This window comes from Xyrauchen texanus, chromosome 46, assembly GCF_025860055.1.
Source record: "Xyrauchen texanus isolate HMW12.3.18 chromosome 46, RBS_HiC_50CHRs, whole genome shotgun sequence".
Taxonomy (NCBI): Eukaryota; Metazoa; Chordata; class Actinopteri; order Cypriniformes; family Catostomidae; genus Xyrauchen; species Xyrauchen texanus.
In genome coordinates, this window is record NC_068321.1 from 22,156,372 (window position 1) to 22,171,629 (window position 15,258).

General features: G+C 38.1%; 1 protein-coding gene across 1 annotated transcript in view; it reads right to left on the reverse strand.

Annotated features, from left to right (window-relative positions):
* The window catches only part of LOC127638067 (mucin-2), a 42,892-nt gene that overhangs the window by 19,838 nt on the left and 7,796 nt on the right, over nt 1–15,258 (reverse strand). Inside the window, 13 exon segments of the mRNA XM_052119402.1 lie at nt 890–4,504; nt 10,097–10,225; nt 10,421–10,577; nt 12,265–12,504; nt 12,584–12,760; nt 12,859–12,966; nt 13,149–13,287; nt 13,386–13,537; nt 13,721–13,824; nt 13,939–13,979; nt 14,080–14,329; nt 14,421–14,550; nt 14,728–14,822. Coding sequence (XP_051975362.1) covers nt 890–4,504; nt 10,097–10,225; nt 10,421–10,577; nt 12,265–12,504; nt 12,584–12,760; nt 12,859–12,966; nt 13,149–13,287; nt 13,386–13,537; nt 13,721–13,824; nt 13,939–13,979; nt 14,080–14,329; nt 14,421–14,550; nt 14,728–14,822 — 5,337 coding nt within the window.

Sequence of the window (15,258 nt, forward strand, 5' to 3'; positions counted from 1 at the left end):
TAGTGGTTGCAGTAATTATAGGTGTTGATGTAGGTGTGGGTATAGTAGTGGTTGTAATTGTTGGAGTTGTGGTTGTCACTGTATTAGTTGTAGTAGTAAATGTTTCTGTTGATGTAGATGTTGATGTAACAGTGGTTGTTGTAGTTGTAGATGGCGGTTCGGTTGAGGTAGGTGTTGTTGTAGCCATTGAAGTAGAAGTTACTCCTTCTGTCTCTGTAGGTGTTGGTGTTACAGTAGTTGTGGGAGTGGACGTAGTAGTGGTTGCAGTAATTATAGGTGTTGATGTAGGTGTGGGTATAGTAGTGGTTGTAATTGTTGGAGTTGTTGTTGTCACTGTATTAGTTGTAGTAGTAAATGTTTCTTTTGATGTAGATGTTGATGTAACAGTGGTTGTTGTAGTTGTAGATGGCTGTTCGGTTGAGGTAGGTGTTGTTGTAGCCGTTGAAGTAGAAGTCACTCTTTCTGTCTCGGTAGGTGTTGGTGTTACAGTAGTTGTGGGAGTGGTCATACTAGTGGTTGCAGTAATTATAGGTGTTGATGTAGGTGTGGGTATAGTAGTGGTTGTAATTGTTGGAGTTGTGGTTGTCACTGTATTAGTTGTAGTAGTAAATGTTTCAGTTGATGTAGATGTTGGCGTGACAGTGGTTGTTGTAGTTGTAGATGGCGGTTCGGTTGAGGTAGGTGTTGTTGTAGCCATTGAAGTAGAAGCTACTCCTTCTGTCACGGTAGGTGTTGGTGTTACAGTAGTTGTGGGAGTGGACGTAGTAGTGGTTCCAGTAATTATTGGTGTTGATGTAGGTGTGGGTATAGTAGTGGTTGTAATTGTTGGAGTTGTGGTTGTCACTGTATTAGTTGTAGTAGTAAATGTTTCTGTTGATGTAGATGTAACAGTGGTTGTTGTAGTTGTAGATGGCGGTTCGGTTGAGGTAGGGGTTGCTGTAGCCGTTGAAGTAGAAGTCACTGGTTCTGTCTCGGTAGGTGTTGGTGTTACAGTAGTTGTGGGAGTGGTCGCAGTAGTGGTTGCAGTAATTATAGGTGTTGATGTAGGTGTGGGTATAGTGAGTTGTTGTAATTGTTGGAGTTGTGGTTGTCACTGAATTAGTTGTAGTAGTAGATGCTTCTGTTGATGAAGATGTTGATGTGACAGTGGTTGTTGTAGTAGTAGCAGATGGAGGTTCGGTTGAGGTAGGTGTTGTAGCCGTTGAAGTAGAAGTCACTGTTTCTGTCTCTGTAGGTGTTGGGGTTACAGTAGTTGTGGGAGTGGTTGTAGTAGTCGTAGCAGTAATTATTGGTGTCGATGTAGGTGTGGTTATAGGAGTAGTTGTAATTTTTGGAGTTGTGGTTGTCACTGTATTAGTTGTAGTAGTAAATGTTTCTGTTGATGTAGATGTTGGTGTGACAGTGGTTGTTGTAGTTGTAGATGGAGGTTCAGTTGAGGTAGGTGTTGTTGTAGCCGTTGAAGTAGAAGTCACTGTTTCTGTCTCGGTAGGTGTTGGGGTTACAGTAGTTGTGGGAGTGGTCGTAGTAGTAGTTGCAGTAATTATAGGTGTTGATGTAGGTGTGGGTATTGTAGTGGTTGTAATTGTTGTAGTAGTAAATGTTTCTGTAGATGTTGATGTAACAGTGGTTGTTGTAGTTGTAGATGGAGGTTCGGTTGAGGTAGGTGTTGTTGTAGCTGTTGAAGTAGAAGTCACTGTTTCTGTCTCGGTAGGTGTTGGGGTTACAGTAGTTGTGGGAGTGGTCATAGTAGTGGTTGCAGTAATTATAGGTGTTGATGTAGGTGTGGGTATAGTAGTGGTTGTAATTGTTGGAGTTGTGGTTGTCATTGAATTAGTTGTAGAAGTAAATGTTTCAGTTGATGTAGATGTTGATGTAACAGTGGTTGTTTTAGTTGTAGATGGAGGTTCGGTTGAGGTAGGTGTTGTTGTAGCCGTTGTAGTAGAAGTCACTGTTTCTGTCTTGGTAGGTGTTGGTGTTACAGTAGTTGTGGGAGTGGTTGTAGTAGTGGTAGTAGTAATTAAAGGTGTTGATGTAGAAGTGGTTGTGTTAGGGGGTGTACAAATATGTGGGCAACATAGTACACGTATTTTATGATTTCGGCATAATGGGTGGTTCACATTTCGTAAATTATCTTTATTGGAACATAACAGACCAAATGATGTATTGCAAGAGACTTTTTCTCCCGATGTTGCCAAGTCTATATTTTCATAATCTTTTGCCTTACATTCAATATCATATGGTCTCTGACAGGTAATTTTTTTATTTTCCCACAATTCATTGATGGATTCAATTTCGATTCCCGTGCTGTCTGTGCTGGGTTCTTGGTTGTCGAACCAATCTGACCAAAGACAACAGGTGGTAGTATTACTTATAGGTGTTGATGTTGGTGTGACAGTGGTTGTTGTAGTTGTAAATGGAGGTTTGGTTGAGGTAGGTGTTGGGGTTACAGTAGTTGTGGGAGTGGTCGTAGTAGTGGTTGCAGTAATTATAGGTGTTGATGTAGTTGTGGGTATAGTAGTGGTTGTAATTGTTGGAGTTGTGGTTGTCACTGTATTAGTTGTAGTAGTAAATGTTTCTGTTGATGTAGATGTTGATGTAACAGTGGTTGTTGTAGTTGTAGATGGAGGTTCGGTTGAGGTAGGTGTTGTTGTAGCCGTTGAAGTAGAAGTCACTGTTTCTGTCTCGGTAGGTGTTGGGGTTACAGTAGTTGTGGGAGTGGTCGTAGTAGTCGTAGCAGTAATAATTGGTGTTGATGTAGGTGTGGATATAGGGGTGGTTGTAATTGTTGGAGTTGTGGTTGTCACTGTATTAGTTGTAGTAGTAAATGTTTCTGTTGATGTAGATTTTGGTGTGACAGTGGTTGTTGTAGATGGAGGTTGGGTTGTGGTAGTTGTTGTTGTAGCTGTTGAAGTAGAAGTCACTGTTTCTGTCTCGGTAGATGTTGGGGTTACAGTAGTTGTGGGAGTGGTCATAGTAGTGGTTGCAGTAATTATAGGTGTTGATGTAGGTGTGGGTATAGTAGTGGTTGGAATTGTTGGAGTTGTGGTTGTCATTGAATTAGTTGTAGAATTAAATGTTTCAGCTGATGTAGATGTTGATGTAACAGTGGTTGTTTTAGTTGTAGATGGAGGTTCGGTTGAGGTAGGTGTTGTTGTAGCCGTTGTAGTAGAAGTCACTGTTTCTGTCTTGGTAGGTGTTGGTGTTACAGTAGTTGTGGGAGTGGTTGTAGTAGTGGTAGTAGTAATTAAAGGTGTTGATGTAGAAGTGGTTGTTTTAGGGGGTGTACAAATATGTGGGCAACATAGTACACGTATTTTATGATTTCGGCATAATGGGTGGTTCACATTTCGTAAATTATCTTTATTGGAACATAACAGACCAAATGATGTATTGCAAGAGACTTTTTCTCCCGATGTTGCCAAGTCTATATTTTCATAATCTTTTGCCTTACATTCAATATCATATGGTCTCTGACAGGTAATTTTTTTATTTTCCCACAATTCATTGATGGATTCAATTTCGATTCCTGTGTTGTCTGTGCTGGGTTCTTGGTTGTCGAACCAATCTGACCAAAGACAACAGGTGGTAGTATTACTTATAGGTGTTGATGTTGATGTTGGTGTGACAGTGGTTGTTGTAGTTGTAAATGGAGGTTTGGTTGAGGTAGGTGTTGTTGTTACAGTAGTAGTGGTTGCAGTAATTATAGGTGTTGATGTAGTTGTGGGTATAGTAGTGGTTGTAATTGTTGGAGTTGTGGTTATCACTGTATTAGTTGTAGTAGTAAATGTTTCTGTTGATGTAGATGTTGATGTAACAGTGGTTGTTGTAGTTGTAGATGGAGGTTCAGTTGAGGTAGGTGTTGTTGTAGCCGTTGAAGTAGAAGTCACTGTTTCTGTCTCTGTAGGTGTTGGGGTTACAGTAGTTGTGGGAGTGGTCGTAGTAGTCGTAGCAGTAATAATTGGTGTTGATGTAGGTGTGGTTATAGGAGTAGTTGTAATTGTTGGAGTTGTGGTTGTCACTGTATTAGTTGTAGTAGTAAATGTTTCTGTAGATGTTGATGTAACAGTGGTTGTTGTAGTTGTAGATGGAGGTTCGGTTGAGGTAGGTGTTGTTGTAGCTGTTGAAGTTGAAGACACTCTTTCTGTCTCGGTAGGTGTTGGGGTTACAGTAGTTGTGGGAGTGGTCGTAGTAGTGGTTGCAGTAATTATAGGTGTTGATGTAGGTGTGGGTATAGTAGTGGTTGTAATTGTTGGAGTTGTGGTTGTCACTGTATTAGTTGTAGTAGTAATGTTGTGGTTGCTTTTGCAATTGATTTTGAATATTAATATTTCCCCATTTTCTTTACATATTGCCTCGGAACATGTACCATTCCCATCTGAGGTTCGGTACACAATTGATTTAGGACGGTATTCCGTGTTTTTGTACATACAGTTACATATTGTAACACATGTCATATTATGGTCCACAAGATATGGCTTCTCTGGAGGGCACTTAGGAAAACATCCTGGATAAATAATTAGAAAAAGATAAAAATACATGCGTATTTTATAGATAAATGACAACATACATTTGTATTGACTAGGGCTGCAATGGTACAGTTTTTATGTGCCTACACAAGTTCATAAACAGGTGAAAGTGAACCAAACTGCTTGGACATTTCCATGTGATTTCACCTTACACTCGGTTGTATTTTGCTAGTTAAGATTGGTTTGTATTTGTGTGGAGAAATAAATTAAACAGAATCAAGGTAACACTGTCTTTCCGAACAGATCAGATTGCTGCGCAGACTGCATTGCCAGCTGCCGCTGCGTCCATGAGCCCAGCACTCACTAAAGTCAACAATACATAGTGTTGATGATTATTAAGATCTAGGTGTTGACACTTGTATACAGTGTGTGTGTGTGTGTATATATATATATATATATAGATACAGTGAGGGTAAAAAGTATTTGATCCCCTGCTGATATTGTACGTTTGCCCACTGACAAACAAATGATCAGTCTATAATTTTAATGGTAGGTTAATTTGAACAGTGAGAGACAGAATAACAACAACAAAATCCAGAAAAACGCATGTCAAAAATGTTATAAATTGAATTGCATTTTAATGAGGGAAATAAGTATTCGACCCCTCTGCAAAACATGATTTAGTACTTGGTGGCAAAACCCTTGTTGGCAATCACAGAGGTCAGACGTTTCTTTTAGTTGGCCACCAGGTTTGCGCACACATCTCAGGAGGGATTTTGTCTCACTCCTCTTTGCAGATCTTCTACAAGTCATTAAGGTTTCGAGGCTGACATTTGGCAACTCAAACCTTCAGATCCCGCCACAGATTTTCTATGGGATTAAGGTCTGGAGACTGGCTAGCCCCCAGGACCTTAATATGCTTCTTCTTGAGCCACTCCTTTGTTGCCTTGGCCATGTGTTTTGGGTCATTGTCATGGTGGAATACCCATCCATTCCTCACCATTCTCATGATCATTGCAACTCCACGTGGTGAGATCTTGCATGGAGCCCCAGACCGAGGGAGATTGACAGTTCTTTTGTGTTTCTTCCATTTGCAAATAATCGCACCAACTGTGGTCACCTTCTCACCAAGTTGCTTGGCGATGGTCTTGTAGCCCATTCCAGCCTTGTGTAGATCTACAATCTTGTCCCTGACAACCTTGGACAGCTCTTTGGTCTTGGCCATGGTGGAGAGTTTGGAATCTGATTGATTGATTGATTGCTTCTGTGAACAGGTGTCTTTTATACAGGTAACAAGCTGAGATTAGGAGCACTCCCTTTAAGAGTGTGCTCTTAATCTCAGCTCGTTCCCTGTATAAAAGACAACTGGGAGCCAGAAATCTCTGATTGAGAGGGGGGTCGAATACTTATTTCCCTCATTAAAATGCAATTCAATTTATAACATTTTTTACATGTGTTTTTCTGGATTTTGTTGTTGTTATTCTATCTATCACTGTTCAAATTAACCTACCATTAAAATTATAAACTGATAAGTTAAGTCAGCAGGGGATCAAATACTTTTTTCCCTCACTGTAAACTTTGTTTTCAAATGTAAAAGTTGATCAAAGCCTTCTGGAAACATGCCACATTTTTTTTATTAATTTGGATATATTAATTCAAGGTCAAGTTGATGGAGGAAAAGCGAGTTAAGAAAGAGGGAGAGTGAGAAAGAAAAAAAGGTAATGTTGTGTTATGTATTGTAGTTCATAGTAGCCAGATTGTGTTTTATTTAATTACGTGTTATCAGACATTATTATTCACTACTTTATTTAGCACAACCAGGGAGAAAGACATTTTTGTTTGCTTTTTGAGCAGTCTAGTGCTGTCACAGAGACTGATGAGGTATCTCAGGACGCTTATTGTATTTCAGTGATATCTTTTAGGATGTAGTAATATTTTCTCCATACCATTCCATAAAATAATAATAATAAATAATTATAATAACAATAATAATAAAAAAAATTATTTAATGAAAATTATTAAATTAAAGTGGAAATTTATAGTAAAAAAAGGATTTAAATATGTATCTGTTTCTCACCCACACCTATCATATCACTTCTGAATACAGTATATGGATTTAACTAGCGGAGTTTTATGGATTACATTTTTATGCTGCCTTTCATGCTTTTTGGGCCTCCAAAGTTATGGCCACCATTCACTTGTATTGTACAGACCTACAGAGCGGAGATCTTTAGCAGCAGCAGATGTTACATTTATTTTTATTTTTTACCCAAAACTGACAATGCTGTCATCATTTACTCACCCTCTTTTTGTTTCAAACCTGTATGACATTCTTTTTGCCATGGAACCAAAACAAAAATGTTCACACAGTCAGCAACTTTGTTGCTGGATGTCACTAGTCTCTTTCACTAGTGGGCGTTCCTACTGCTGTATCGGTTGGCTTTACAACTGGCAATAAGATATCATTCTTATTTCACAAGGTATAATTTGTTACCACTAAAAAATGAAAATTCTGCAGGGGAGTTTTGATATAAACTGAAGCAGTGCACAATGTTCAAAATCATATCATGAACAAGACAAATGGTCTACCAATTTATAAATCAAACATACTCAGAAAGCTGGACATTTCTGACACGTCCTGTGTCTCAATCAGCTCCCTATGTCGTGAATCATTATATCGTGAACATGATATACAGTACTGAACAGTACACGAATTTGGGCACTGGCAATGGTGTTCATCCACTGAGAATTTGTACACTTATGACCTGCGACACGATAACGAGCTTGCGCATTGAAACACTGTTGGTATTAATCAGCAAAATCGCTGCATAATGAGAAGTACATTTTCGTAGTAGATATTAAAACAAACAGTTTCATTATTAAAGATAAATGATAATGGCAAATGAAAAAATAAATATACAAAGTAGTGCATTTATAATCTTTTTCAACTCTAATTTTATTTCTACTCTACTCTTTTCTACTCTTTATCTGTTTTTCTTTTATGAACATTAAAAATTAAATATAATTATCTTTTAAAGAGAAAATAAGGTTTTGAAATCATATATTTACACTTGTGCTCGTCCTCTAACAAATTGAGAAACGTTAGATGACCTGAACCATTTCCAGTAATGGAACATAGTGAGCAGCAATGCCCTGGTTTTACAGTGCATTTTTTTAGTTTTTAGGGAGCAAATGTTTCAGTGCAGTGGGACAATTTCACGATTGAGACAGACCTAAAAAAGTCAGACTACCTGATCAGTGCCCTGACTACTGAACTAGGGAGCTGATAGACATGCACCCATAGTTTTCCACGCACCATTTTTTTATTAAATGCATGTATGTGTTTAAAGACAAATTATATAGAACATTGAAATATATGACAAATTTAAAAACCTCCATCTTGCCTGCACTTGACTCCAGTCTCTCAAATGGGATGGATGATGTGAGCTTCACTGTCATCACTCCTATTTATTGTCGTTACGCAATATCGCTCTGCTTTTGAATAAAGTTGCGTTTTTCCCAGCTTTGCATCATCTCTTCACATGCCCACATCCTGTCGGCCAACGGTTGCTATTGCTCGTGTAGAAGTCGGAAGTCGCCAGATCTCATTGAAATTAAATGGTTTCCTGTCGCTTTGTGACTGTGAGTTGCTGACAGTATGAATGGGCCTTTAGGTATATTCAGAGACAGTTTAGCCCAAGACAAAGAACTTGTGTAACAGATTAAATTCTGAATCGAAGTTAAGGCTATAGGGATGTTGCATTTATGTGTGTGTATTACATTCTGTCCTTTGGGACTTGCCGTAGGCAAGAGAGGGATGGGCATGCTCATGAGGATACTGTTGGTCCCTGCAGGACATGTAGTTGTGAGGTGGAAAAATTAAAAGTGTGCACCGTTCATGGAACTTCTGAGTCTCTTTTTTATTATTTTATTATTCAAAAGTGTTTAGCCGAACCCCATCCAGAAGCTTTGTTACACTTGTATAAAAATGAATGGGAGAAATTGAAATTGTAGAAAAGGAAGTCTTACAGGTAAAAGAGCCAATCATCTTTTAGATACAGACATCATATGTCAGTTAACTCGAGAAAGCATGAGCGCATTTGCTGGACCAGCCTGAAAAAAGTCCAACAGTTTTGGAGGCTTTGGACTTTCCCCATTCCAGTAGATAGTAGCTGTACTTTTAAGATGCTTGTATCCTTAGACAATGGCTGCCTGAGAGCTCTCCCAAGATTGCCGCCAAGTGGACTTGCCTTGAAAATAACAAATTTAAGGTACTGACTGACATTGTCACCATTCCCTTTCATTGTATATTTTTCAATAGAGTTCATGGTGACTGAGACTGAACCATCTGCCCAAAATATCAGTACTTGGTATAGATAACAGTACAATTTCATGATTCTCTATAATAATTTCATAACCACATAAAAAATTGGTAATATGCTATTTAACACCTTTAGCCTATTAAAATGTAAAATCTCAGTGTAAATAATCAATTAAAACAATAGCATGTTTCCTTCGGCTGTTTCTCAATTATGTAAAAATTTCAGTAGGACCCTATGAAATCAGTTTTTTTTATTCTATTTTATTTTTCAAATTAAACGTTTTTCAATATTTTTCTAAATTCCATTTTTAAAGTTCAATTTCATCATCAAAATGTTGTCTAATCAAATTAATCCAAACTTTAATCAAATGAAAATGACTTTTTATAAAGATCTTTTAAACATACCATTGCATTTTATTATAAAATGAAGTGCTTTAGTAAAGATCTTTACAGCATAATCTAATACACCACATTGGTCTTATTTTTGTCAAAAACAAAGTGCTGCCAATAATAACATAATAAAATGCATTTTACTAAACACTTGTAATATATTTCTGTCGCAATTTCTTAAGTTACACATGCATTTGTTTTCAATTTAACTGCTATTTTAACATGAAGGCTGTTCTGGTTCTGTGTTTTTGATGTAGTTTCACACTTCGAATAAGACTTTGGTTTTATGAGCCAGTTTGGGTATTGAAGTGCAAAATGCAATGATTTAATTATATAAATAAATTGTCTGCATGCACTGCATGCTTCAAAGCGAATGAGTGCTCTGTTCTGTCATCTACTACCAGAAGCACAATGTGTGATTCTCATAAAATGTGTTTTTAGCATACTGTATGAGCGGCTTCATACATTCACTTTGCAGTGCACAGTACATGCAGACTTTATATTTCACAAAATTGAATTCATGACTTACATTTCAGTGTAAAAGGAGTCATAGAACAAGCGCTCAAATAAGCATGTGAGCATTTGTAAGCGGTCATCTGTCAGTCGGCGGGGACTGAATTGAGTTGGTTCTCGGTACTACCAGTACTGCAGAAACACTGGTATCATTACATCTTTTTAATTTTAGTGTCCACTTGGTACTTAAGTATTTTCTGACATCTTTTAACATACTTTTGACATCACTACTGCCTAACATTTCTTTTGTGTTCCACGGATATAAACAACGTCATATTGTTTTGGAACACCATAAGGGTGAGTAAATTATGACCATTAGGGTGAACCATCCCATTAAGGCATACAGTAAATGTAAAAACAACACACGAGCAGGTCCTTAATGTCAAACCCATTGTTAAAATCTAACCTTCAACAGGAGGAATTTGATCAGAGCAGGTCCCTAATGGGTTACTGCAGGTTTTCATGCAGGGCGATTCAGAGGGTTTATAGTGCCACTCACATGTTTCCGAAGGGTCGTAGAATTCACAGAATAAAGCTGCAAAAACAACCACTTTTAGTTATGACAACATAATAGCAGACAAGAAATCATAGTTCAAGTTTACATAAACCTGCAGAATACTCACAGATGACAGATAGTAAATTCTATCTTATAGTGTGTGTTTATATTTATAGCCAAAAGTTTAAAAAAAAAAAAAAAGGAGAGAGAGCTTTTTGAAATATTGGGACTTACGGCAAATCTTTGGGCTCCGCCATTTCACAAAAGCTCCCTTTTTACGGCATTCAGCAGCATAGGCTGCCAACACAGTGCAGAAACAATTGCAATCACCCCCAGCAACACATGCATAGGTGTCACTTATACAGGCATCATAGTATGGTAAAGGGTCCACCTAGAGACAAAGGCACAGAATATTTCAAAGCTTCCATCATGTAATACCATAAGAAAGTGATTTTACTAAATTAATTGCAAAAATAATGACTTTATTTCAAATAACCATTGGTTTCTATTGGTCGGATAAAAAGGTCCTAAGGTGGCCCAGGGGTGAACAAGAAAATATTACGCCACAACACAATTAAATTAAGCTGTTAAAACAACATAATTGTCAGAAAATTGCTGTGGCCTAATCTCTGGATTTTTTCCCCTTCTTTTTTTCTTGTGTTGTGCCTCAATTTCATTGCGCTGTGGTTTAATTTCATTAAACTGTGTTTTTTTCTGTTGTGCTGTGGCTTAATTGCATTGTGCGGTGGCTTTTCTGTTATGCTCTGGCTAAATTTTGTTGTGTTGTGGGTTTTCCGCTGTGTTATTGAAAACATTGACAATAAAAAATTGTCAACCAAAAATGACATTGTCGAATAGTCATTTGATCTCATTTAATGTAACATGGGATCAAATTAAACTCTAATGATGATGAGCTAGAGCCACACTGCAGTTTGCTCCTGACTGAGGAGAGGAAGAATTACACAGACCACAGTCCAGGTGCTCTCTAAACTTTCCAAACAGCTTCAAGTGACAAGTGGAGTCGGAGCTCTTTAAAGGAAACACCCCGGTGTTACATCTTAAATGCAGTTATATTAATACGTTATAGCTTATTAAAGTTAAAATAATATCATCCGGCTGATCATCCGGCTGATTCACACTCTATCGCGGGGACGCTCGTCCCTCCAGCCCACACTTGCTAATGCTAGATTATAACGCGATGCTCGTGATTTTTTGAATCATAAAATATGTCACTGTGCATTTCTTATCGTGAAGAAATACGTGGCAATATGCAGCTTTATTAATAAGAGAGAGTTTTTTGTGAGTTAAAGATGGATTGAAGTGAACAGAAAGGTGAGAGAGGGTAGTCTTCGCCCCATTATACACTGCAACAAAATACATTTATGATTTGTTTTTAAAAATATCTAAAACTCATTTAAAACAATGTACATTTTCTTTATCAGCTATATTAAAGCAGAAAAAATTGTTATCTGAGAATTTTGAATATAAATGGTAAATGGTCTGCACTTATTATAGCGCCTTTTTAACCTTAGCGGTATTCAAAGCACTTTACAATGTGACTAATTCACACACACATTCACACACCAACTATGACAGAGCTGCCATGCAAGGCTCTAGCCTGCCATTGGGAGCAACATGGGGTTCAGTGTCTTGCCCAAGGACACTTCGGCATGTGAAGTCATGTGGGCCGGGAATCAAACCACCAACCCTGCGATTAGTGGCCAACCCGCTCTACCACCTGAGCCAATTAAGTGCTAATGATTAATCGTTGCAATAATCGCCAAATAATTGAATAATCGTTAGTTGCAGCCCTAGTTGTAGGCCACAACTTACCTTTGTTGTGCTGTGGTTTATTTCCATTGTGTTTTCAGCCATTATTGGCTTTGCTAATTTTGTTGTGCTGTGCACCCCTGGGCCACCTTAAGATCTGGCCCCAAATTCATGCTACAGAGCTGCAGTGTTTACACTTTTCAGGGGAATCAACCTATGAATTGCTTACTTATACAGTAGTTGTCTCTACATATTAACCTATAGAAAACATATCACCTTTAACAAAAAAATGTTGTACTGTTACTTACAAGAGAAGTGCAGTTCTTAAAGACGGCACCTGTGATGATGGCGCATTGTTTTTCAACCCAGGCATGCTGATGAAGATTTGGTTCACAAATGTCCATCGGGTTTGTCACATCTGGGCAGCTGGGATTAACTTTCCAGCTATTGCCAAATTCCTCTGCATCAGTGACCTCTTCTCCATCATGCTTTACAAAGTCATTATTCGCATTACCATCAAAGTTTCCACACAGTCCACACACCTTGTCCTGCAATAGAGATCATGTGGATGGTCAGGTAAGTGGGTAAATAAAGGGTAAGGGTAATTAAGTTATGATTAGTGCATACCTTAAAGTTGGTATGGAGTTGGAGCATCAGACTCGTTTCATTGTCCCAGATTAAGTTTAAAAAATCTCTGACCTCGATTATAATGTAGATTCCAGCAGAATGGATTTTATATTCATAATCAGTGCTGTTGCTTTCAACAATGACTCCTTTCTCTTCGGATAAAATCACTTTGTCTCTCTGCAGGATTTGAATAATTAGTGGCATTAACAAAAGAAATAATTTATGATCACAATTACATAACAAAATCCACTGACTGAGCTATGAAAATACCTCACCCCAATGAAGAGACTGATGGACCTGGAGCAAATAGTGGTGGTGCTGCCACAGGGCACGTTCTCTGAGATGAGGCGGAAAGAGGGACTGTGTTGCATATTGCAATAATCCTATAGTGATAAAACACATTCATACGGTGTCAGGCAGTGAATAATTGGACTTGCTGAAACAGCCACACAGATTTTTTAAATTGTTTGTTTATCTTTTCCTAAGACAACAAGGGGACATATTTGTAATTTAATATTTTTAAGACCCTTAAGAAAAGGTTATTTCTAGCTAGAGGGACACGTACATGAGCTAAGATGTATTCACAGTCTTTTTGAAAAGAATATCTCTTTCCGTCAAATGTCTTAAAATGACCTTCACCATAGATGGTACATGTGCCATAACACTCTTTATTTGTACAAGTCCACATGCCATCTTTGCATTTGCTGAAATACAGAATATAAACAGTGATTAATAATAAAGCATTACATGCAAGTACTGATAAAGACATATAACAGTGTTACAATATGGGTGATTAGCTTACCAGATGTTACAGTCCTGTTTAATCTGTTTCCCAGGTAAATATGTGTCTCCATTAAGGACACAGGGACAGTTTTCTTTATGCATACACCCACCTTCACCATCAGCCAGAAGATCATTTGGGCACATACACCCTGATTTACACGCTGTGCTCACCTATAGCCAAAAAAAACGAAACAAAAAAAAGCACGAGGGACATCATCAACCATCTTGTTCCCTACTTTACTTGCAAGTTCAAGTAAGTAACAGTAACTATATACAATAAATTAAAATACAGAATCAAAAACTAATACAAAATCTGTTATGCTTTTATCCTTTCACCCATCCATCCTAACTCACGCAATTGTTTAGTTGTTGGTTCTGACATGTCCTCTGACATTCTTTTCCATTTTGTCTTGGTTCGTAATTTGAGCAGTTGAAAAAGACCATTGGATCCTTACAGACTAAATTGAGAACAGGCACATTGATAAAGAGTGTTAAAATTGTCCAAGTCACACAAGTGTCACATTATCTCAGAAGTTTGAATCTGGAATTTAGCTAGTAGTATTGTAGTTTACCTTCTGGGCTGGAGCACTCTAAAAAGCCATGATTGCAGGTGCTGTAATATGACAAAATATTGAAAATCAAGAGTTACTTCAGTATATGGTCATCAAGAGTTTCCTTTACCATGGTTTATATTGACAATACATTGGGTGTACCATTCTGCTTCATCCTTGTAGATTATCCCTGATGGCTCTATGACCTGGCTTCCAGAGTAACAAGGACATTGGTCAGCATGCACACAGCTGCCTGCATCATTGAGGTAGGTGCCCTCAGGACAGACACATCCATATACAGGTGTGGATAAATTGCAGGTGTAATCTTGCCCACTGAGAGAACGACAGGTGCTGCCACAGCTGGTCACATGGTAGGAGTACTTCATGTTGTTTGAACAATCCGAAATAGTGTCTGTATAGCCAGAGACAGACCGGCAGCATTTTAAAAGAGCAGGCTTGAGAAACTATACATACAAGGAAACAAAAGTACATAAAGTTCTCACCACAGGGGTAGGAATCCATCCATCCCCGGAGAATGATTCCTCTGGCAGCACAGGCATGGGCATAGGTGGACAGGGCTGCACACATACACTTCTTAATATCTTCACACTTACAGGTGTCATAGACGCACCTCTGCAAAGGATGAAAGCCAAATTGCACATATGAAGGTGACTTTTTAAACTTGTATATACTATATTTCATGTACCATATATTAAAATGAGAAGAGTCGGTTTTTTTGTGTGTGTGTGTGTGTGTGTGTGTGTGTGTGTGTGTGTGTGTGTGTGTGTGTGTGTGTGCAAAAGGACTCACTTGATAGTAAATCTCAGGACATATTACTGAATGGCATGAGGCAAATGTTCCATTTGGGTTTGTAAGCTGGATGCACCATTCTTTGGCCATTTGATCTAAATGAAATGGAATAAAATATGTTTTGCTTACCCCCCTGTTTAGCACAGCTAGATTTTCATCCAAACAAAATTAGGTCAAGTATGTCAAGAAAGGTGGTTCAGAAATATCCGAATGCAACATACATGATCAGTCAAATGTTAGGACACACTTTTCTAAATTTTTATTCACCATTAGCACTCAGACACTTTACTGTGTGTGTGTATCACTCCGCTTGTGTTCGTGCCGTTCTAAACTAAAGTGTAAGGGCAGTGCAGATCTGTTAAGAGCATCTAAAAAACATCTTTCTTTTTTTTTTACATTACATTTGTTAGCCTGTAGATGGTGGCAAAATATTTGTGTGTAATATGAGCCAGTTGGTGACGTGAGGTGAATCCGTCATTGTTTACATAGAACAGTGCTCCGTGATTACTACTAAAGCTAGGAAATTAAACG